This window comes from Miscanthus floridulus, chromosome 17 (assembly GCF_019320115.1).
Source record: "Miscanthus floridulus cultivar M001 chromosome 17, ASM1932011v1, whole genome shotgun sequence".
In the NCBI taxonomy this organism is placed as follows: Eukaryota; Viridiplantae; Streptophyta; class Magnoliopsida; order Poales; family Poaceae; genus Miscanthus; species Miscanthus floridulus.
In genome coordinates, this window is record NC_089596.1 from 101,852,535 (window position 1) to 101,874,023 (window position 21,489).

Genomic DNA, 21,489 nt, shown 5'->3' on the forward strand with positions numbered 1-21,489 from the left:
GGCCATTACTTGTAGCACTAGCTGCTGTACTTGATCAGGAGCTCTGAAGTTTGTTTTGGCCGCTTCTGCCTGCAAATCAAAGAACAGAATTCAGAAAGGGAGAAAGTCATCAGCCCGCGTCAGATTCTCCCACAATTCTATTAGTACCTCTAATCTGAATTTATGTTTTCCCCAACCCTTTTGATCTGCGTCTGTATGAAAACTAGCTGATCTCGTTTCTCGTGCGTGTGTGTCAGCAGAAAGATGAAGCGTCGATGATCTGCACTATTCATGTTTCACGGTATAAAAATGGTCGACGCTGCTGAGAACACACGCCAGTGGTTCAGTGTATGCGGCTGTTCAAGTTAAGTCAAATACTTAACAAATGCCATCGGCAAGACATTAAAAATGAAAAACACAGTAAGATGGGCGTTGGCCAGCCGACTTTCAAAGTCAAAGCGTTCGCACGAAGGGAGATATATCATTTCAAAAGGGTTTGGTCGGTCGGAGCCAACGCACGACCATCGACCCAACGGTTCAATACTCCCGAAATTAGCCTGAGTAATAATTGTGACCTCAAGCACCATATACATAGACAATTACCCTTCATAGGAGCACAAATTATAAGAGGGGGAATGGTTACTTTGCTCAATCAAATGTCAATATATCATCCAAAAACTTGTTGAAAACATTCACTTAGGTGGGTAAAATCTACTGAGATAATATGACGCACGGAATAGATGCGGTTAAGCTCGACAAAGTACAAGAACAACCATCTCCGGCAGTCATCGTGAAATCCATCTTATGGGGATAATCGATATTCCAACGCTCAGTGCTTGGGAGAGTAAAAGTCAATCAGTCGCTCATGATCTCACTTCCATCTGAATTTTCAGAGGCATCAGTAACATCACCTAGCTCTTCAGTCTCTTCTCTGTCGGTTTCCATAGCATCAACTTCAGACTCTTCATCATCAGTGTCCTTGTCTTCATAAATTATCGGTGGTGGCACCTCCTCATCAGCTTCATCATCAGCAATCTGGATCATAATAGTAGGATTAATTGAAATTTCGAAAATGGTCACCCGTTGCTGGGAAGGAAACTTACCTCGCTGAAAAGGTAATCTAGAGTGGTGGAGAGTTGCAATGCCGATTTGAATGTTGATGTTCTTGCATCTATAAGCTGGAAAAAAATGTAGCCAGTAAAATCTGTGTCCAATAGTAAACATGACTTAAATTGCTATCATGCTATATGAACTGTACAAGAACCCAAAAACTGGTAGGATAGACTTTTTGAGGCTACATTGTCTTGTTGCAGACCAAACTCAGCATGTCCAGGGAGGAGTGATGAGTAGAATATCCTTAACAGCCCGTTTGGATGTTGGTATTCAGGCCCAGAATTTGGAATTGGCATTGGCACCCCCTAATTCTATTGTTTGGATGGTCTTGGTATTGGCCTTTGGAAATGGGCTCCAATACCATGCGGCATTCAGTCTACCTGCGCAACATATGAAGAAAATATCTACATGAAGAAGACTACGTCTAGCTATACAAATTAGGATCACACCAGCAAACATCATAGTACCACATGCTGGAGCATCACACCAACATATATACATCCAAGTACCACCAGACTAGTACCATCAATCACATCATAGTACCACATGTTGGAAAGGATGTGATTGATGGTACTAGTCTGGTGGTACTTTGATGCATATATGTTGGTGTGATGCTCCAGCATGTGGTACTATGATGTGTGCTGGTGTGATCCTAATTTGCATAGCTAGACGTAATGTTCTTCACGTAGATATTTTCTTCATATGTTGTAGATATTTTCTTCATCTGAATCGGCCGCTCCCCTTTCTTCCCCACGCGACATTCGTCTAGACCCGTGCCATGGCAGCCTCGCTCCCTCTCGCTCTTGCTCTCTCCCCCATGGCGACCCTTCCCTATCGCTCTCGCTCTCTCCCCCATGGCGACCCCTCCCTCTCGCTCGCTCCCCCATGTCGACCCCTCCCTCTCGCTCGCTCCCCCATGGCGACCCCTCCCTTTCGCTCGCCATGCCCGGGATCGAGCTTCCCCATGGCAGCCTCGCTCGCTCCCCCCTACTGTTGGCGAGCCACCGGGTGGAGCGCCCCCCATGGCTGTGGCTGCCGAGGTTCACTTGCCATGCCCGGGGTCGAGCTCCCCTTGCCGTTGAGATTGCCCCTGCTTTCCATGGACGCCGCTGTCGAGCTCCCCCGCGATTGAGCTCTGCACGCCATGGATGCCGCTGTTGAGAGTTTCAATTCTATGGTTTTGCATCCAAACAGGTATTGGATTTAAGCTACTTGCTAGGATTCCAAAAAACAATTCGATGGTCATCTGAACAATAATATTCAAATTGTGGCCATTTCAATACTATGGCTGCTTTGGTATTGAACCCAATTCAATTCCAACCCCCTCAATATCTACCATCCAAACGGACCCTAATACAGTGCAATTTCACTTTTAAATCAGGCAGTAAGATTACAAGCATGAATCATCAATAAATGATCACCAGGATGAGTGTTCCTTTCAAGCATAATTTAATGTTGGCACGCAGGGTTCTATTAGAGTTTTTTCATATAACTTCTTAGAGACAGATATTGCATTGAACATTCTTCACAGCAACGGGGTTACTTCGGTTTACTAACCTGGTAGAGCGAGTTGAGCAATGACAGAGAAAACTCCTGAGACACTATGCTGCTCATGTGTCGATTTAGTAAAGTTTGCAGCCATGGGAGTAAACAAACCAACACTGTGCCCCTGAGGAGGTAAAGGTCTAGAAATTAGTCAGTTGTACCAAATTGCGATAACCAATTAAAGAGTAACACTGAAACTTAGAAATGTACAGCGTTAGCATCCTTCGAAGTAGCCAGGATCCTCGATCCCAAAAGGTAAACAAATCATGATAATATACAAATCCGCACTATGTTTAAACATATCATGACAATATACACATCATTACAGCAGAATAAGGAACTCAACAAGCAGAAGTCACTGGGATCAGGATGTCAACACTATGCTTATAAATTACAATGAACATACATATACAAATAAGATCTGGATACACACCATCTTACATGCTTATGTATTCCAATGGACACAAATATATGAATCAGATCAGATATGCATAAACATCATGTTGTCTCTCAGCAGCCATTCATGTGTAATTATATAACTAGTTTCCAAACCACAGTCCCCAACAGCAAGGCAAGGAGTGGAGAAAGCCACAAAAACCATGACAATAATAATAAATGATTAGGAAAGAATAACAAGAGACTAATTACTGTAAGAATTGGAAGGCCCTGGTTCAAGCATGAATACATAGTTGATGGCGCGCAAGCAACACATGGGCCATCTCATACTCAATGAATTATCTCCAGTTACATGCACCACATAACCTTTATGTATTAAATCGACACAAAACACCTCCACAGAATATTACCTAGATTGTATTTGCAACACAAAGAACTTGAGAAGCTTCACAACATCTGCCGGTGTTAGGAGTGATATAGACTTTGTGATAACCTGTGTAACCCAGCAGTAAATTATGAGACATAGTGAACTCTCTGCAATTCGTCAAGAACAATCTGAATGTTACTGAACTTTAGTAAATATACGGATTACCAAATTTTGACTACGGTTTTCATACAACCTATTCTGTTTATTTCCAATTTTGTCAAGAAATAAAATCATTAACATGGGAGTAGCAAGAGAAAAGACGACTATATATGATCAACCTAAGACTAGAACACATTCAGTTAAACCATCCAATTCACCATTCAGCCAAGAACAATTGATCAAGAGCAGTTCTGTAGTTTTCCTTTTCTAGTTATGATATAATTCTATTGACCTGAAGAAAGGAAAACATGTGAGACTAGCATCACCTAAACTTGCATATGCCAAACAGAGTGTGCAGGCCTACTTACAGACACAAACATATGCTGCTTTGGACATCAACATTGTCTCCCAAAGAAAACTTTTGAGTGCTGAGTATGTTTTATTGAGACAAATGCATATATGGTTTTTTACTTGTCTAGTCTAAGAACTTTGAACGATATTGATAGTCCAGCTTCATAAGCTTGATAGCATGTAATGTCAAATCAACAAAGATTTTTTACTAGAGGCAGCAAAACTTTCATCAGTGATAACAGGGATGAAGTTGATTTCAGATTAGATGGGCAGTACAACCAACAAATGATATTTATCTTCTTAATGCAATGATGCGCAGCTCTCCTGCGTCTTTGAGAAAAAAAAACAACTAACAAAGGATAAGAGCCAGAAGGAGAAGATGCTTTCACCAAACTTAGTACAGAAAACAATACCTTCTCATCTCTATTATACAAGCAAGTTAACAATGCTACGTTATCATCAGCACGAAGAGCTTGCTTCAGCAAGATATGGACTGAATCTGCACTTGGTGGTGCCATAGAGAGCGATTGCTTTTCACTATCACTCATTCCATTCTCTCTATTGATCAGATTCAGGGTTGCTAGTTTTTCCTCCATAGTAGGTTCATCAAGATTATACTCTGACACTTCCTCACTGATGACTGTGCCTGAAACTTCCCAAAGAAAAAAAAAATGCAAAAGCCAGTTAAGTAAAAAGAGCAAGAAAATAAAGGGTGCCCTTAACTCTGTTCATTCATAGTTAAATAGTTAGTGCACGAGATAATCAACTTTTCAACTCCAGCAGTGCTATATATTGAAAAAAGAACTGTGCCATTTGTATAGGAGATGTAAACGAAAGTCAGAATTTCAATTTTAAAGAGGTGCTAAACTTATCTAGGACATGTCTCACCATTAGTAGAATCCAAAACAGATGATGTTCTCTTCTTTCCTCTTTCTTTTTTCTTTGCACTTCCTTTTTTCTTTTCTTTTCCTTGATGAGTGGGGGTTGTCTTCTCTTGCAAATCCATAACTCCAAATTACTAGTTATTCACGGTTGCTGCAAAAGAATAGCAGCTTAGATCAATGACACACATCTAAACAGGGTTCCAAAAAAGCAACACTAAGAGCGCGCTGAAGCGCTAAGCGGACGGGTAACGCTTCGCTTTGGGGCATAAGCGTTCCCAAAGCGGCGCGACAGCCTTGGTGGAGCAGTGGCTGCTGGCTCCCGCCGCCCGCGTGCGGCTAGTAGCGCAGCCGCCGGGGGCGGGCGCCGTCGACGGTCCAGCGGAGGCGGGAGGGGAGAGGGAGGTGCGCACGCAGGGTCGCCGGCCGGTGTGCAGAGGACCGGAGGCGAGGGCGCGAGGCGACTGGCTAGAGGCGGGAGGGGGAGCCGCTGACACCGCCGCCGAGCCTGTGACTGCCCCGCCGTCACTGAGAGCCCGAGCCTGAGCGCCAACGCCGTCGCCTGCGTGCCGAGCGCGAGTGGGGGAGGGAGCAGAAGATGGAGCGCCGGAGCAAACCAAGCTGGGCTAGGGTTATCCTATTGGGCCATTACATCGTTTTGGGCTATGAATGCGAAGTAGAAAATAAGTTCTGGGCCAAATTTCAGGGTAGTCTACAGACTACCTCGACTATCCTTTGAGCCCGCCTACTAACCATCACACTCACAGACTCACAGTCATTAGTTTGCTAGGCGATTCTTAAAAATAATTACTAACCATCACGCTCACAGACTCACAGTCATCAGTTTGCTAGGCGTTTCTTAAAAATAAAAACAGTTTGCTATGCGCAAAATCTGCTTATTTCAATAATACTAGTATAATGCCCGTACTAACGCTACGGTAAAACACAAAACAAAATTCATTAAGATTCACATCTTATACCAAATATTTTTGTCATAGTAAAATATATGAGTCTACAATTATACCGTAATAGCAAATCATTGAGCGAAAGATAATTTTATCTCTAATTTGAAGAATAAATATTGTTCTTTCAACCAAACCATCCAAAATACATCACCCGAAAATGGGTTATTTGGATTCCTGCCATTATAATTTTTAAAGTTTGAACATACGCCGTTACAATTCACATATTTGGAAAACTACCATTACAATTCTATCTCTGGTCTATCCATGCCATTTTCTACGTTCCCCACGTATATGGGCCCACTTACAGGCACGTATGCCTACCAGAACGTGTATAGACGTTAAGTCCCTTACTCCTCCGTTAGAACGAGTCCGCCCACGGCAGAGGAGCACTCGCCGCAGCGGCCGACGCGAGAGGCGGAGCGGGAGTGCTTGCCCGCAGTGGCCTGCGTGCTCACGAAGCAGGCGGCGCTCGCCCGTGGCGACCTGCCGCGCTAGAGGTCATCGCTGAGCTCGGACACGGGAGGCCCAAGGCCACGCACACATTCGGGACATGCGCGAGCGGGATGAACATGCTGCAGGAGTCGCACGTGTTCGGGACACAAGCAACATTCGCTGGCATCTCAACAATCTGTAATTTGCATGATGCAGCACTACTCTATAACAATTCGTCGTCATCTCATCAGTACTGCATTCACTGAACGTCTGAACGAACACTCTGCACCAGAGGAAGAAGGGACGAGGACGAACGAGAACAGGGGCATGCACGGACCTTGATGAAGACGACGCCGGAGCCCATCAACCTAACCCCGATCTCGGTGTTCACGTGCGGCCCCTACCCCGGGACGTCCGCGTCCGCCCCTTTGTCCCCTGTCTATGTTGCCCTGCCCCGGATCTGCGCCTACGTGTCAGCAAATGGAGGAAGAAAAGAGGAATCGGAGCAAGAGCGAGGCAGTAGAGCAGGAGGAATCGGAGCAGACGAAGCTTTACTTGCAGTTTAGAATATTTGGTTTACAATGTTCATGCCTTTCTCTGTGGCCTAAGCCTTCTCATATACGCAATAGACTCACGCACAAATACATACCGGGCTCACTCATTCTCCCACTGAGGCCCAAACACCCGAACGTTCTTCTTCTTAGGCCGAACAGGCCTTCCTCCTGCCGAGCCCGGCACCGTAGCCTCCACTTGCTCATTCGGCACAAAGTGGATGCCATCGGTCCTGACATCCCCTCTCCCTTGCGCGCCTGGATGTCCCCAATTAGCAGCGCGCGGAAACTGTTGACGAAGGTACTCTAGATCCTCCCATATTGACAGAGATGAAGGCAACTGAGACCATTTGATCAACCCTTGATGCACAGGAACGGTACCTTTGAAGATGGAGCGACGTTGAAGAATCTTCTCAGGAACACTCCAACGAACGAAAGAAGGAGGCAGAGTCTTCTCCACAACATGATGACCGCCCACGGCTTTCTTAAGCTGAGACACATGAAAAATAGGGTGAATAGAAGATGAAACAGGAAGCTCCAACCGGTAGGCGACGGACCCAATACGCTCTAGGATCCGAAAGGGCTCGAAAAACTTGAATGCTAGCTTCTGGTTGGCGCGGTCGGCCAATGACGATTGCACATAGGGCTGTAGCTTAAGGAAAACCCACTCATCAACTTGAAACTCGCGCTCGGAACGGCGTTCATCTGCTTGCTTCTTCATGCGCTGCTTAGCTCGATGAAGATGTTGTTTGATCAACTGAGTCATCAGATCACGGTCCTACAACCACTCAGACAGATCAGCGATAGGGTGATCATCAGCAGCCGGTAGCCCAAACTGGCGAGGAGCAAACCCATACAGCACCTCGAATGGAGAATGGCCAAGAGCCGAATGAAGCGAAGTATTATACCAGAATTCCGCCACATCCAACCAGGAACTCCAACGGCGTGGACAAGCATGAACATAACATCTGAGAAAAGCCTCCAAGCACTGATTGACCCTCTCTGTTTGACCATCCGATTGCGGGTGATATGTTGAACTCATACACAGATCGACCCCAGGCAATTTGAACAGCTTGCGCCATAAATGACTGGTAAAGATACGATCCCGATCGGAGACAATAGCGTTGGGCAACCCATGCAACTTGTAGACTTGGGACAAAAACAGCTTAGCTACCCCAACAGCAGTGAAAGGATGCTTAAGGCCCAGGAAATGTGCATACTTGGAAAGGTGTCCACAACAACCAAAATACAGTCAAAGCCGCCAGATAAAGGAAGACCCTCAATAAAATCCATAGAGATTACCTGCCAAGCGCGATCCGGAATCGGCAAAGGTTGCAGGAGGCCAGGTAACCGTGAACGGTCCGGCTTAGCTTGCTGACAAGTGAGACAAGAACGGACAAAGACTTGGACTACTGCTTTCAACCCTGTCCAGGTAAACAACTGCTTGATACGACGGTAAGTGACTGGAATCCCGGAGTGACCTCCCACAGGGCTGGTGTGGAGAGCAGCAATGATATGAGTCTGGAGCTCCTCATTATGACTGATCCAGACACGCTGATTATAGCGCAGTAATCCATCCCAAAAAGTGAAACAGGGAACAACCGCAGGATCAAGGATCAGTTTAGTAATCAGCTACTGTGCATGGGCATCAGATTCATAAGAAGCAGCCACCTCTTGCAACCATTGTGGTTGAACTACAGAGACCGTAGAATATTGCCGTGCTGGTATGCGAGACAAAGCATCAGCAGCGTGATTATCCACGCCTTTACGATACACAATCTGGTACTACAATCCAAGGAGCTTGGTAAAAACTTTTTGCTGCCAAGGCGTATGCAGTCGCTGCTCTGACAGTTGCACCAAACTCTTCTGATCAGTCACAATGCGGAACTCAGCATACTGTAAATAGCTGCGCCAATGATCCAGTGCCAAAAGGATGGCCAGGTATTCCTTCTCATATGTAGACAAACCTTGAGATCGGGGACATAGGGATTTGCTGAGGAAAGCTAGAGGATGACCATCTTGTGTAAGCACTGCACCAATGCCCGTCCCACTGGCATTTGTCTCCATAGAAAATGGTTTGGAAAAATTCGGTAAAGCCAACACTGGAGCAGATGTCAGGGCCTGCTTCAGAGCATGAAAAGCAGCTTCATGGACTATCGACCATAAGAACAAAGCTCCTTTCTTCAACAAGTCTGTTAGAGGCCAGGAAATTACCCCAAAATGCTTCACAAAATGCCTGTAGTAGCCCGCTAACCCTAAGAAACTATGAAGCTCCTTAGCCGAAGATGGCACTAGCCAATTCAACATTGCCTGAACCTTGTCTGGGTCAGTCGCCACTCCTTGCTCCAAGATAACATGCCCTAAATATTTCAACTGGCGTTGGGTGCAGACACATTTGGAGCGTTTAACTTGCCACTGATCACGGCGTAAGAGATCCAACACCTGCCGAAGGTGGACCAAATGTTCTTCAAGCGACTGGCTATAAATAAGGATATCATCAAAGAAAACCAACACTCCCTTGTGAAGCAACGATGCCAGGGTAGTATTCATTGCCTTCTGGAATGTGTCCGGGGCCCCCGTGAGTCCAAATGCCATAACCCAGAACTCGTACTGACCTAAATGAGTTTGAAAAGCTATTTTGGGTTCTTCACCCAGCTGGAGGCAAATTTGATGATAGCTGACTATGAGATCCAAACAAGTAAACCATGAAGCATGAGTCAGCTCATCCAACAACTCCTCGATCACCGGTACCGGGTATTTGGCCTTAACAGTCACTGCATTCAAGTGCCAAAAATCCACACAGAATCTGAATGACCCATCCTTCTTCTTGACCAGCAATACCGGAGACGAAAACGGACTGTTACTGGGTTGAATGATGCCTGCCCTGAGCATATCGGTTACTTGCCTCTCAATTTCATCCTTGACAGCAGGCGGGTAGCGATAAGGACGCACTTGCACGGGCGGTTGGTATAGCATGATCCAAGGGTCGTGCAGGAGGATAAACCAGTGGGAGGAGCAAAAACTGAATCAAACTCTTACAACAGTTCAGATACTGCTGGATGAACCAGGGTGTGTTGAGCAGTGTCCTCAGCTGACAAAGCCGTCACTTGAATAACTAAACCCTCTGGTAATGCCATCAACTTGCCTTGCAAGCGAACCATAGTCTGGCCATGAGGAATCAAGAGCCACTTGTGCTGCCAATCAATCTGCATGGGGCTATGACGTGCCAACTAGTCCATGCCAAGAATCATATCATATGACGGCATAGGCAAAGCCAAGAAATCTAAACTAAACTAACACTGCTGCACTTCCCACGAGAGCTCACTGAACAACTGTGGGCACTCGATGATGTTACCATTAGCAATGTGAACTTGAGGTGGAACTACCAGAGATTGGCCACCAGTTAGCTTACTAGCTAGATCAGTACTGACAAAAGAACAAGTACTGCCAGAATCCACCAAAATCTAAACTGGAATGCCTTGGACTGAACCCTCGAGATGGATAGACCGAACTAGAGAAGAAGCAGCCACTGACGCCAGCACCTGGACAACAAAAACTTGTGCTGAAGTCTCCTCATCAGTGACTTGATCAACACCATCAGGTTCATCCGAATTACACATGTCCCAGAACTCCTAGAGAGCATGCAACTGAAGGGCTTCAGGACATTTGTGGTCGCGAGACCATTTCTCTCCACATCGAACACACAAGCCGCGGGCACGCTTGTAAGACCGCAGCGTGTTCAATTTGTCCTCCACGCCCCGGGGTCGACGGTCATCAGTAAGAGCCCCACCCGTAGCTGCCCGACCGCCACGATCAGGAGCGGTGGTCGTCGGCAGCATAGGCAAAGACTTGGACGCCGGTCTCCTTCGCCCAGGATCCACCAGCTCTTCCTGCAACAAGGCGAGAACGCAGGCAGCGTCCACAGAAGATGGGCGTTGCATATGCACAGCAGAACAAATGTCATCCCTTAACCCATCCACAAAACGCATAGCATAGAACAGGGGATCAGTAGTTTTGCCATAAGCTATGAGTTGATCAACTAACCCAGTAAACCTATCAGCATACTCCTGAACATTTCCAGTTTGACGTATGTGAAACAACTGACGGATCAACAACTCATACCGATCCCGACCAAAATGGTCTAGGACCAACTGATAAAACTCTTCCCAGCTAACCTTCTTCACCTTTGGGTCCAAAGATTGCAACCAGCGAGATGCAGCGCCTGTCATCCGCATCGTGGCTACACGAATCCATTGACTGGGCTCAATAAAATACATGTCAAAATAGTCATCACAACGACTGAGCCATAGCTTTGGATCCTCTCCAATGCGCGCGATACTCGTGCGATGCACCCTCAACACCAGAAAACTCCCGATCCCCCATGTCCAAAGCAGAACTGGAAAGAGACCGATGCAGGACAAACTGATGGGCGGGCTAGGGAAGGGGATGGATGGTTGGCTTACCCTTGACCGAGGGCTGAGCCATGGACTCGAACCCCCGGTGATGATGTGCAATGCCGTGCCCAACAGACGGGCCGATGGTCGGGTGTTCGGCAGATGATGTCACCGCGGCCACCACGGGATGGGACTTCAGGACACCAGCGAAAGTTGCTAGCTCCAAGTCGAGCACCACACGACTCACAGATTTGCGAAGGCCAGTCATCTCCTCGCGCAACTGCTCCACCACCGCATCGAACTTGTGGACTGCCCCCAACTCCGAGCGTAGCTCCGCCACCGAAGCATCCACCTTGGGCTTCCATTCATCGAACACCTTAGTGGCATCCTCCAACCGGTTGAATCGATCCACGATGGAATACTCCACTGCCCCGATCCGCTTGCCCAGCGACACCTCCACCTCCCCAATATGTTCCCCGAGGGACGATTCGAGGTGGTCTTCACGGACTTGAGCTCATCCATCAGGAGCTTGGTGTTGGAATCCATGGCACTAAAATGCTTACGGAATCTGGTAAAATGGTAGTGGATAATTTCGTGGGGTTCCAGGATGTGGATATGATAGATCGGCCAAGGAACGATAGGCTCTGGATACCAATTTGTCAGCAAATGGAGGAAGAAAAGAGGAATCGGAGCAAGGGCGAGGCAGTAGAGTAGGAGGAACCGGAGCAGACGAAGCTTTAGTTGCAGTTTAGAATATTTGGTTTACAATGTTCATGCCTTTCTCTGTGGCCTAAGCCTTCTCATATAAGCAACAGACTCACGCACGCATACATACCGGGCTCACTCATTCTCCCACTGAGGCCCAAACACCAGAACGTTCTTCTTCTTGGGCCGAGCAGGCCTTCCTCCTGCCGAGCCCGGCACCGTAGCCTCCACTTGCTCATTCGGCACAGAGTGGATGCCATTGGTCCTGACAGTGCGTAGCCCGCCTGCGCTCCAATAGACCCGCCACGCAGCCAGCGCAGAGGAAGCCGGTTGGGGACATTGAACGGACGCCAAGTTGGCGAGCCGAGCCGCGGAGCTGCCGGCGCTCCGCTGCAGTGCGGCCTCTAGATGCTCCAGCGCGGCGCTAGCAAGGAGCCCGTCGATCACGGGTGTGCCGCTGTAGATGGAGAGGACGCACACCTCTCCTATGGGGGCCGAAGGTGGAGTGGCAACGCGCAGCCTACGCGCGACCGCGGCGAGGCGAGCATCCACGGGCGGGCTTGGTCTGACGGAGGAGTCGCAGACTTGACGTCCGTAGGCGTTGTTGTACGCATACGGTCCATAGGCGTTGTTGTACGCATACGGCCCTGACAGTGGGCCTTTATGCGTGGTAGGCGTAGAAATGGTATGAATGGGGGAGAGATAAAATTATAATGACAGATCTCCGAATAGGTGAATTGTAATGGCGTTTCTCCAAACTCGAAGAATTGTAATGGCTTGAATAAAAAAAACCAAAGAAAATTGATCATCCTGTAAATTTTGTAAGCATCAATCAATGACCGATACAAAAGGATCATGTCTAACATTGATGAATATTAGAATAAATTTACATACCACTACTTTGTAAATAAAATAGTTCTGATTGCCTCCACTGCCGGCATGTGCTAAAATCACCCGGCATGTGTTTACATGATCAACAAAGCAGTAAAGCACCTTAAGCCTTATCCTGAAGGCTTTCATATGCAATTTTGACAGCATCCAGCTTTGCCTGTTGAAAAGGAATCGGTTTTAGGCTGTAGTAGATGAACAAAAAGGAAATTTACCAGACTTTTGACAATGGTCAGACTAATGATGACAGGAGCTGGACCAAAAACCAACATCACGTCGAGGATGAAAAAGTATTGTATTATCTCAAGATATAATTCCAGATTGGTAGTAAATCATTTCATATTTGACCTATTATCAGATTCAAGCAGATAAAAAATAACACCACAATTAAAAATACGGAGTATGCAGAACATACATTGACTATGTTCCAAGTATACTGCCTGTGCTAACGCTACGGTAATATTTAATAGTGCAAATCAAACAACCAAAAGATGACATATACAGTCCCGAAGAAGCAGATTTTAAGCCAACGTGTCACAACATGTATTAGTAATAAAGCATAGATGAAATATATTTAAAATTCACATAAAAACGAACAACTGAAAGAGTAAAACAGGAAGGTATCTTATTTCTAAGGTTGAATAAAAAAGTTTTCATCGAACTTGATTCTGTAATTGCTTATTAATTCGGTTGGACTTTGGATCAAACCTATCCTGCTGGAGATCAATCTTGATGTACCTAGGTGTCCTATGATTTTTTAACAGGAAGATTTGTTTCATTTGTTACATTGATCACCATAATGCACGATGAGGTACAGAGGTCAGAAACATACCATTTTAGCCTCGTTCGCTGGTCTGAAACTTGGCTGAAACTGGCTGAAAACACTGTTCTGGCTGAATTGTTGTGAGAGAAAAACACTGTTCCGACTGAAAAAAGAAGTTGAACAAGCCGAATATAGGGTAAGCCGAACAGGGCCAAATTGTGCTTCCAGATAATTATCAGGGAGTGTCTTTCTTCAAGATTATTGTACCCATGAGGATTATTGAACAATAGGACAAAAAATAAATCTCTTCTCAAAAAATCATGAGCCAAAGTGAACACTCAGTATCAAACACCTTGTATCTCAGTAGGAGAGGATCCTTCTGCACTTAGCATGTACTGGAAATCAATACTGGGTTTCAACACCCGTGCTAACGCTATGGTAAAATACAAAACAAGATAAAATTTGTACAAACTACCGTCAGTCTCTCTCACTTACGAGCGGTCCCAGCGAAGAAGCGAGTCGATAGAGGTGGCGTCCGGGGACAAGGACCTACAATCGCTGCTCCAGAACTGGTGGTGCAATATTAACACCAATGCTTGCATGAGAAGGACCCGTGTGGTTTTAAAAATATTGAGAACATATTCTAGTAAATGAATCATCCAAAAACAGGGTCATTGAGCACCGAAATAAAAAGAGTTAATAGGTCCATCCATGTTCTAAAGGAGTATCTGAAAAGTTTATTTAAACAATATATCATGTAGGCAAAGGTAAAATAGCTAGCAACCTACAACATATCATGTGCATAAATGCGCAAAAAAAAAACATATCATGTGCATATATGCAGAGAGCAAGCCATTTAATCAATTTTTAGTCTGTAAAATTTTTCAATCTCCTATAGGCCAAACTGAGAACAAATTCTTTTGTTGCATATATAAAAATCTAAACTTGCCAGCAATTGTAAGCTGCATAGTAAAATTTCTGGAAAAAAAACAGTGTGAAAAAGAAGCTAGAGGTACCTGCAGATAGCCCTGGACCTCATCTACACCTTTGTTGCCACCATTTATTCAATTTTCAATCTGTACAATTTTTTATTCGCTTATAGCCTGATCTGAGAACAAAGTATTTTGTTGCAGAAATAAATTTGAACTTAAGAACAAATGTAGGCTGCATATAAAAATTTTGGAATAAAACAGAGTGAGTGAAAAGGAAGCTAGAGAATGAAGCATGTACGTTGTAGACTAAATCGTGAACACCTGGTGTGCTTGTAAAACACTGCGGTTTTAAAATCTTAGTGCCATTCATAAATAGATTTTTGAAGTCACAGCTCTATTGCTGGTTTAGCAACATCTCCATTCTATTTCAATTTCATAGATGAAAAAATGGTCATAGGAGTGATATACAAGTTAAACAGACTTTCGAATTCAATTGTTTTTCATGGTGTGGTACAAATCTCCATAGACAACAACTCGAAATGAAATTTCACCTGCTTCGTAAAGATCCAGCCATCCTGCTGAATCTTCCAAAGAGCCCCGTTGAAGCAGATGGCTTCTCAATTCTCACATATGGAGCCAGCAGCCCCACAAGTGCAATATCAACTGCTACACTAACAAGAAGGTCAACAGCATATAGTTCAAACTCTGCCCAAAAATCCTTTCTCCTCTTCTGCCCCTCCGCAAATGTCGTGCAGCAAGAGTCGATCACAATCTGCATTCAACCCATAACGCAATTGTTAGCAACAACAGAACTACTATCTTCTGACCACTTGAGAAAATAACTGACCAACCACACCCACCTCCGTGCCAACTTTGAATTGTATCTCATGCCTCAAAATTTAATAAACAAATTTAATAAGCAAGCAATAACCAGACCTCTCTGTCCAAGCATTTAATAAACAAATTTCATACTGAAACCTATGCAACCATGCAAAGAGCAAAAGCCTTGTATGCGCTGGCATACAAGAAGGTACCGGAAGCATAGCATTTAATTAATATAAATAACTTGAGATACTTAATATGTCACACAAGCAAGGATCTAATCTTTAGTTAGTCTGGAAAGTTAATCCACTATTGCAAGCTGTAGTGACATTTGACAAATGTGAATACATGCTACACCTGCATCATGAGAATGAATTGCACAAGGATTGCCTCCACGCTCAGCTACCCAAACTCCATGAAACCACATGACCTGTTACAACAGCTAGTTAGCAATTAAACAAGGATTAAAATATGTGTGAGAGCAATCAATAATAAACCCAATAACACACCAATAAGACACCCAGCAAACTGCTGCTGGTAAACTGAAAATTACAGAACAGAAACTTCACCTAGCATCAGGCCATGAATCAAGCTCCGCGAGGGCAACGCTAGCTCGTCGACGGAGGCGAGCCGGCGGCCCAGGAGGCGAAGGACGCGTGGCGGGTCGAGGAGGGATCACAACTCAAATAGTAAGAGCATAACATGATCAGACAGTTAAGCATAACATGATACTATGATACGGATTTCTGAAATTAAAAAACACAACCAACAATCTATCAAACACTAATACGCGGAAGTATAGTTTATTATGACTACAATCCACACTGCAATCCGACCTTCAAATGAATACGCAGAAGTAACGCACTTGATTTGATCAAGTCTAACCTGTTTTAATAAATTAAGCTACAATTGAATCAGATGACAGTAGTAGGACGGAATATTGAACTTGATAAGTGTTGCCACAAAAGTTAGGGAGATAGAAGATGTGTATTCATTCCATTGGGCATATACATATACCTTTGTAGCTGAGTCTTGAAAGGATGCCAGTTAGGGTCCTTATATCGAAAAAAGACAGAATTTTTTTGTGTGTCAGCTTCTAGCTGTTATCAGAAAAAGACTGAAATCAGGTTCGAACTTGATCATACATGTCTTGCATGTTTACTGGACCAAAGCCTGCAAAAGAAAAGCAGCTGCTAGTACCAACAAAAGAATCGACACCATACTTCAAGATTGAAGACTAAATAATGGACCCAAAAAAAATGCAAGAACAAATCATACAAGAAAAGGATGAACCTCCTGTAACAGGTGCGACTGCTCCTGCAACCACGAAATTAGGACCAAATCGTGGGGGGCGCACTGAAGAATCCTGAAGTTAGAGAACTTCCTCATCAAATCAAGAAAATCAGAGGAAATTAGAGAGGGAGAGAGAGATGGGGGTACCTGCACTGAAGAATCGTGGTCCTGGATGCTCGTCCGCCGCCGCCGAGCACACATCGGAGCCAGGGCAGCGCTCGAGCCCGCGGCCGAGCACGCGATCACGTCGGTGCTCGCGCCCACGGTCGGCCTGGGTAGCCGCGGTGTGCGCGGAGGGAGGAGGCGGCCGGGTCCACGGCGGCGGCGGCGGGATCAACAGTTGCTCGGGCCCTGATGGTGCGTTTCCTTTTTTTTTGTTCCGTGCTTTTATTCCGTGCCTGCTCGTAGCCTTCGATCCTGTGCTGGCCACGGTGTGCGCGTGGGGCGTGTTTGAAGCCGCGCGTGCGTGGGGGCGGAGGGGTGCGTTTGAAGCCTGGCATCAAACTTCTTTCGTCGGCCATCCGATTTGGTTCGATGATTTATTAGCCCTGATTTTAATAGACATATATTTTTTTGCGTATATTTTTCTGAATACACAATGGTTGAATGTTCTTAGCAGGGAACGTTTTTCTGAAGAGACCTAGTATAATTTTGATTGATCTATTATAGTAAAGATAATCAAACATATTGAAGTCGTTTTTAACACGGAGTTTACATATTAGGAAGAGTTGAATGCAATTCGGAAGAATCTCATCCCTACCGACACACCTACAACAATGAATAATCCATATCTCCTATGTTCGGAGTCTGTTTTGGCCATTTTTTTTCGAGGACTATTTTGGCCATTTGAGTACTCTATGGAAACCTTGTTTGATCGGTAATGCTCCATCCGTCCGAAGGAGACAGACCCACCTCGCGCCGCGTGCGCCCCATGCCTTGTGCTGCGCACCCCGCTCGTGCCTCGTGCTGCGTGACGTCCGTGCCTCATGCCTCGTGCCCCCGCTTGTGCCTCGCGCTGCATGCCACCCGAGCCTCACGCTGCGCTTCTCGCACCGCGTCAACTAGCTTCCATTGGGCGGCAGCAAGTACAAGAGCCCATGTTGCAACCGTATGTTTCATGCGTTTCAGATGTATGTTGCATATGTTTCATCTGGATGTTGCAAAACTAGATCTGGTGTTATATATGTTGCAATGGCTATACACGTATGTTTCAAGTGTATATGTTTCAAATATTTCAGCTATTTCAAACGTTTATTACAAGTGTTCTATATGGATGTTGCATATGTCGCAGAGGCTATAGATGTATGTTGCAAGTATGTGTTTCAAATGTTTTATCTATTTCAGACATATGTTGCAAGTGTTTTATCTGAATGTTGCAATGTTGCATATGTTTCATATATATGTTGCAAGCGTCTATTCAAAATATTTCATCTATTTCAGACGTATGTTGTAAGTGTGGTTATCTAGATATTGTAGTTGTTATATACATATGTTGCAAACGTATGTTTTATAAATATTTCACATGTTTTATACGTATGTTGCAGAAGTGCTTCATGTTGTAACATTAGCATGCGTAGGAAGTGAGCGCATGCCGAGGCGATCCGTGCGTGCGTAGCGGTCCCCACATGCAAGGGAAGCGAAGCGGGCGTGGATGGTCCCCACCTGCATGCGCATCAACAGGCATGTAAGTATGTGCACGGTGTGTAGGCGCAATAATTGCATGCGGCATGCAGGGGCGGGTGTGTAGGCGCAATAGTTGTATGCGGTGCAGACGGGATAGGCGTCGTTCCATTTCTTCATGAGTGGAGTGCATTAATTTTCGCGTGGAAACTATACATGCGTGGGAAAAATTGTTGCCACTCCTGCAGCTGCATGTAGTAGAGAGAGGGCGCTGCTGGCGCATGCGAGGGTGCTCGGCGCTGAGGCGGGCACGTAGGAGGAGGTGAGGCGTAGTAGTCAGGGCGGATAGCATGACGGGATAGGCGCGGGTGTCCGAACGAGGGCTAGCATCCGGACGCCCTGGTGCTAGCCGTACCCTTATTTGATGATATATTTACCTATATTGCCTTAGAAAAAATGCCTCTTTCTTGTATGGCTCGATTTTTTTGAACTTACCTGTACAAACAACAACAACAAAGCCTTTAAGTCTGAAACAAGTTGGGGTAGGCTAGAGTTGAAACCCAGTAGAAGTAATCAAGGTTCAGGCACGTGAATAACTGTCTTCCAAGCACTCCTATCTAAGGCTAAATCTTTGGGTATATTCTATCCTTTCAAGTCTCCTTTTATTACCTCTACCTAAGTCAACTTCGGTCTTCCTCTGTCTCTCTTCACGTTACTATCCTGGCTTAGGATTCCACTACGCACCGGTGCCTCTGGAAGTCTCCGTTGGACATGTTCAAACCATCTCAACCGGTGCTGGATAAGCTTTTCTTCAATTGGTGCTACCCTTAATCTATCACGTATATCATCGTTCTGAACTCGATCCCTTCTTGTATGACCGCAAATCCAACGCAACATACGTATTTCCGTGACACTTATCTGTTGAACATGTTGTCTTTTCGTAGGCCAACATTTTGTACCATACAACATAGCAGGTCTAATCGCCATCCTATAAAACTTTCCTTTTAGCTTCTGTGATACCCTTTTGTCACATAGGACACCAGATGCTTGTCGCCACTTCATCCACCCTACTTTGATTCTATGGTTAACATCTTCATCAATATCCCCGTCTCTCTGTAGCATTAATCCTAAATATTGAAAGGTGTCCTTCCTAGGCACTACTTGACCTTTTAAACTAATATCTTCCTCCTCCTGAGTTGTAGTGCCGAAGTCACATCTCATATACTCAGTTTTAGTTCTACTGAGTCTAAAACCTTTGGACTCCAAAGTCTCCCGCCATAACTCCAGTTTCTGATTCACTCATGTCTAGCTTTCATCAACTAGCACTACATCATCCGCGAAAAGCATACACCAAGGGATGTCCCCTTGTAAGTCCCCCGTGACCTCATCTATCACTAAGGCAACTAAATAAGGGCTCAAAGCTGATTCTTAATGTAGTCCTATCCTAATCGAGAAGTCATCCGTGTCTGCATCACTTGTTCGAACTCTAGTCACAACATTGTTGTACATGTCCTTAATGAGCCCGACGTACTTTGTTTGGACTTTATGTTTGTCCAAAACCCACCACATAATATTCCTTGGTATTTTATCATAAGCCTTCTCTAAGTCAATAAAAACCATGTGTAGGTCCTTCTTCTTCTTCTTCCTATACCGCTCCATAACTTATCTTATTAAGAAAATGGTTTTCATGGTTGACCTTCCAGGTATGAAACCAAATTGATTCATAGAGACCCGCGTTATTGCTCTCAAGCGATGCTCGATAACTCTCTTCCATAGCTTCATAGTATGGCTCATCAACTTAATTTCCTGGTAATTAGTACAACTTTGAATATCCCCTTTATTCTTGTAGATCGGTACCAATATACTTCTCCTCCACTCATCAGGCATCTTGTTCGATTAAAAAATATGGTTGAACAGCTTGGTTAGCTATACTATAGCTATGTCCCCGAGACATCTCCATAGCTCGATTAGGATACTATCTGGTCCCATCGCCTTACCTCTTTTCATCCTTTTCAATGCCTCTTTGACATCAGATTCTTAGATTCTTCACACAAAGCGTCTATTGATGTCATCAAAAGAGTCATCCAACTAAAAGGTTATGTCTGTATTCTCACTATTGAACAATTTGTCAAAATACTCTTGCTATCGATGTCGGATCTCATCCTCCTTCACCAAGAGACGCTCCCTTTCATCCTTAATACACTTAATTTGGTTAAAGTCTCTTGTCTTTCTCTTCGAATCCTAGCCATCCTATAAATGTTCTTCTCTCCTTCCTTATATCCCAAAAATAAAATTATCTTCCTTCTATGGTCTTTCGTCCGTTTTTTGCATTTAACAGTGTTAAGTCAAGAGTAAAACGACCATTTTATCCCTGGCAAAAAAATACAGAGTTTTCTTTTTCTGTTGTATATGTGGAGTAATATTACGCAAATAAGTTCACACATAACAATACATAATATGTGTGTACTGTTATATAATAATATTACACAAATATTACCTTATTTGTGTAATATTACTCCAAATATACAATAGACAAACAAAATTCTGTATTTTATTTTTTCGCCAGGGGTGAAATGGTCATTTTACCCTTAACTTAACACCATTAATGTAACATCCTAAAAATTGCTCTTTTCAAAAAAGATATAAATTGATTTAATTTTGTATTTTGTGCTCATGAAATGTAGGAAAAAGAATGTTTTTCATTATATTAAAATACATCATAAGGAGTAGCAACTTGGTTGTGCATACATGCTGGTACACTTGATTTATAGCTTTAGTGGTTTGAATCAAGATTCAAAATGGTTTAAATTACTTTTGGAAATGAATTTGAAAATAGCTTTGAAATAAAAGAAAAGAAAATTTGAAAATAAAATAATTTAAAAAAATTTATAAAATTTATTTTTGAAAAACTTATCAAAATTGTTCATTTTTATTTAAATTGAAAAGTGTATTTTAAACCATATTCAAACTAGATTTAGTTCATATTTAAAATTGGTTTTTGAAATAAGAAGAGGAAAACTCTCCCTCTCTCTCTTGCCCGCGACCCATCTCTCCCTTTCTCCACTGTGTCGGCCCGCTCAGCTCCGCAAGGCCCAAAGGCCGCAGCTCAGCCGAGCCAAAGCCGCAGCCAATGGCAGCGCCCGCCCCTCTTTCCTCCCTCTCTCCCTAACTGCTGGCCCCACCTTCTCTCTCCCTGACACATGGGTCCCCATCTGTTAGGCGTCGTCTCCTAGCTCGGGATGACTCCTCCCTCCCCTTTCCTTTCTTCCATCGCCGAGAGTCCGTCTCCGCCCCTTTAACGTGTCGTAGCGTGCGCCCCACGGCCGCTAGCCT

General features: G+C 44.6%; 1 protein-coding gene and 1 long non-coding RNA gene across 4 annotated transcripts; both read right to left on the bottom strand.

Annotated features, from left to right (window-relative positions):
• Window positions 1-509: 509 nt before the first annotated feature.
• Window positions 510-5,421, bottom strand: LOC136517657 (U3 small nucleolar RNA-associated protein 5-like). Of its 2 annotated transcripts, none has more exons than XM_066511282.1 (7): window positions 5,205-5,421; window positions 4,799-4,945; window positions 4,324-4,556; window positions 3,444-3,526; window positions 2,650-2,761; window positions 1,083-1,157; window positions 510-1,014 (listed from the first exon to the last, which is right to left on the bottom strand). In XM_066511282.1, the coding sequence occupies exons 2-7, from the start codon at window positions 4,914-4,916 to the stop codon at window positions 835-837; spliced, it is 801 nt and encodes a 266-aa protein (XP_066367379.1). In that variant the 5' UTR covers window positions 4,917-4,945; window positions 5,205-5,421; the 3' UTR covers window positions 510-834. The 2 variants fall into 2 exon arrangements, with proteins under 2 accessions (XP_066367379.1, XP_066367378.1); XM_066511281.1 differs by having other exon boundaries at window positions 4,324-4,562.
• Window positions 5,422-12,747: 7,326 nt separating this feature from the next.
• Window positions 12,748-20,734, bottom strand: LOC136518609 (uncharacterized). Of its 2 annotated transcripts, none has more exons than XR_010774570.1 (8): window positions 16,684-20,734; window positions 16,537-16,609; window positions 15,813-16,416; window positions 15,601-15,673; window positions 14,973-15,193; window positions 14,506-14,565; window positions 13,559-13,652; window positions 12,748-12,886 (listed from the first exon to the last, which is right to left on the bottom strand). It is a non-coding gene; the product is annotated as an uncharacterized lncRNA (long non-coding RNA). The 2 variants fall into 2 exon arrangements; XR_010774571.1 differs by having other exon boundaries at window positions 16,522-16,609.
• Between the last annotated feature and the right edge of the window lie 755 nt (window positions 20,735-21,489).

Bases quoted from the DNA above. Each gene is read 5' to 3' on its own strand.
- LOC136517657 (XM_066511281.1), bottom strand. From the start codon at position 4,916: ATGGATTTGCAAGAGAAGACAACCCCCACTCATCAAGGAAAAGAAAAG. The intron at 4,563-4,798 runs GTGAGACATGTC...TTCTTTGGGAAG, and splicing joins TGTTTTGGATTCTACTAATG to TTTCAGGCACAGTCATCAGT. The intron at 1,158-2,649 runs GTTAGTAAACCG...ATTTTTTTCCAG, and splicing joins TGCTCAACTCGCTCTACCAG to CTTATAGATGCAAGAACATC.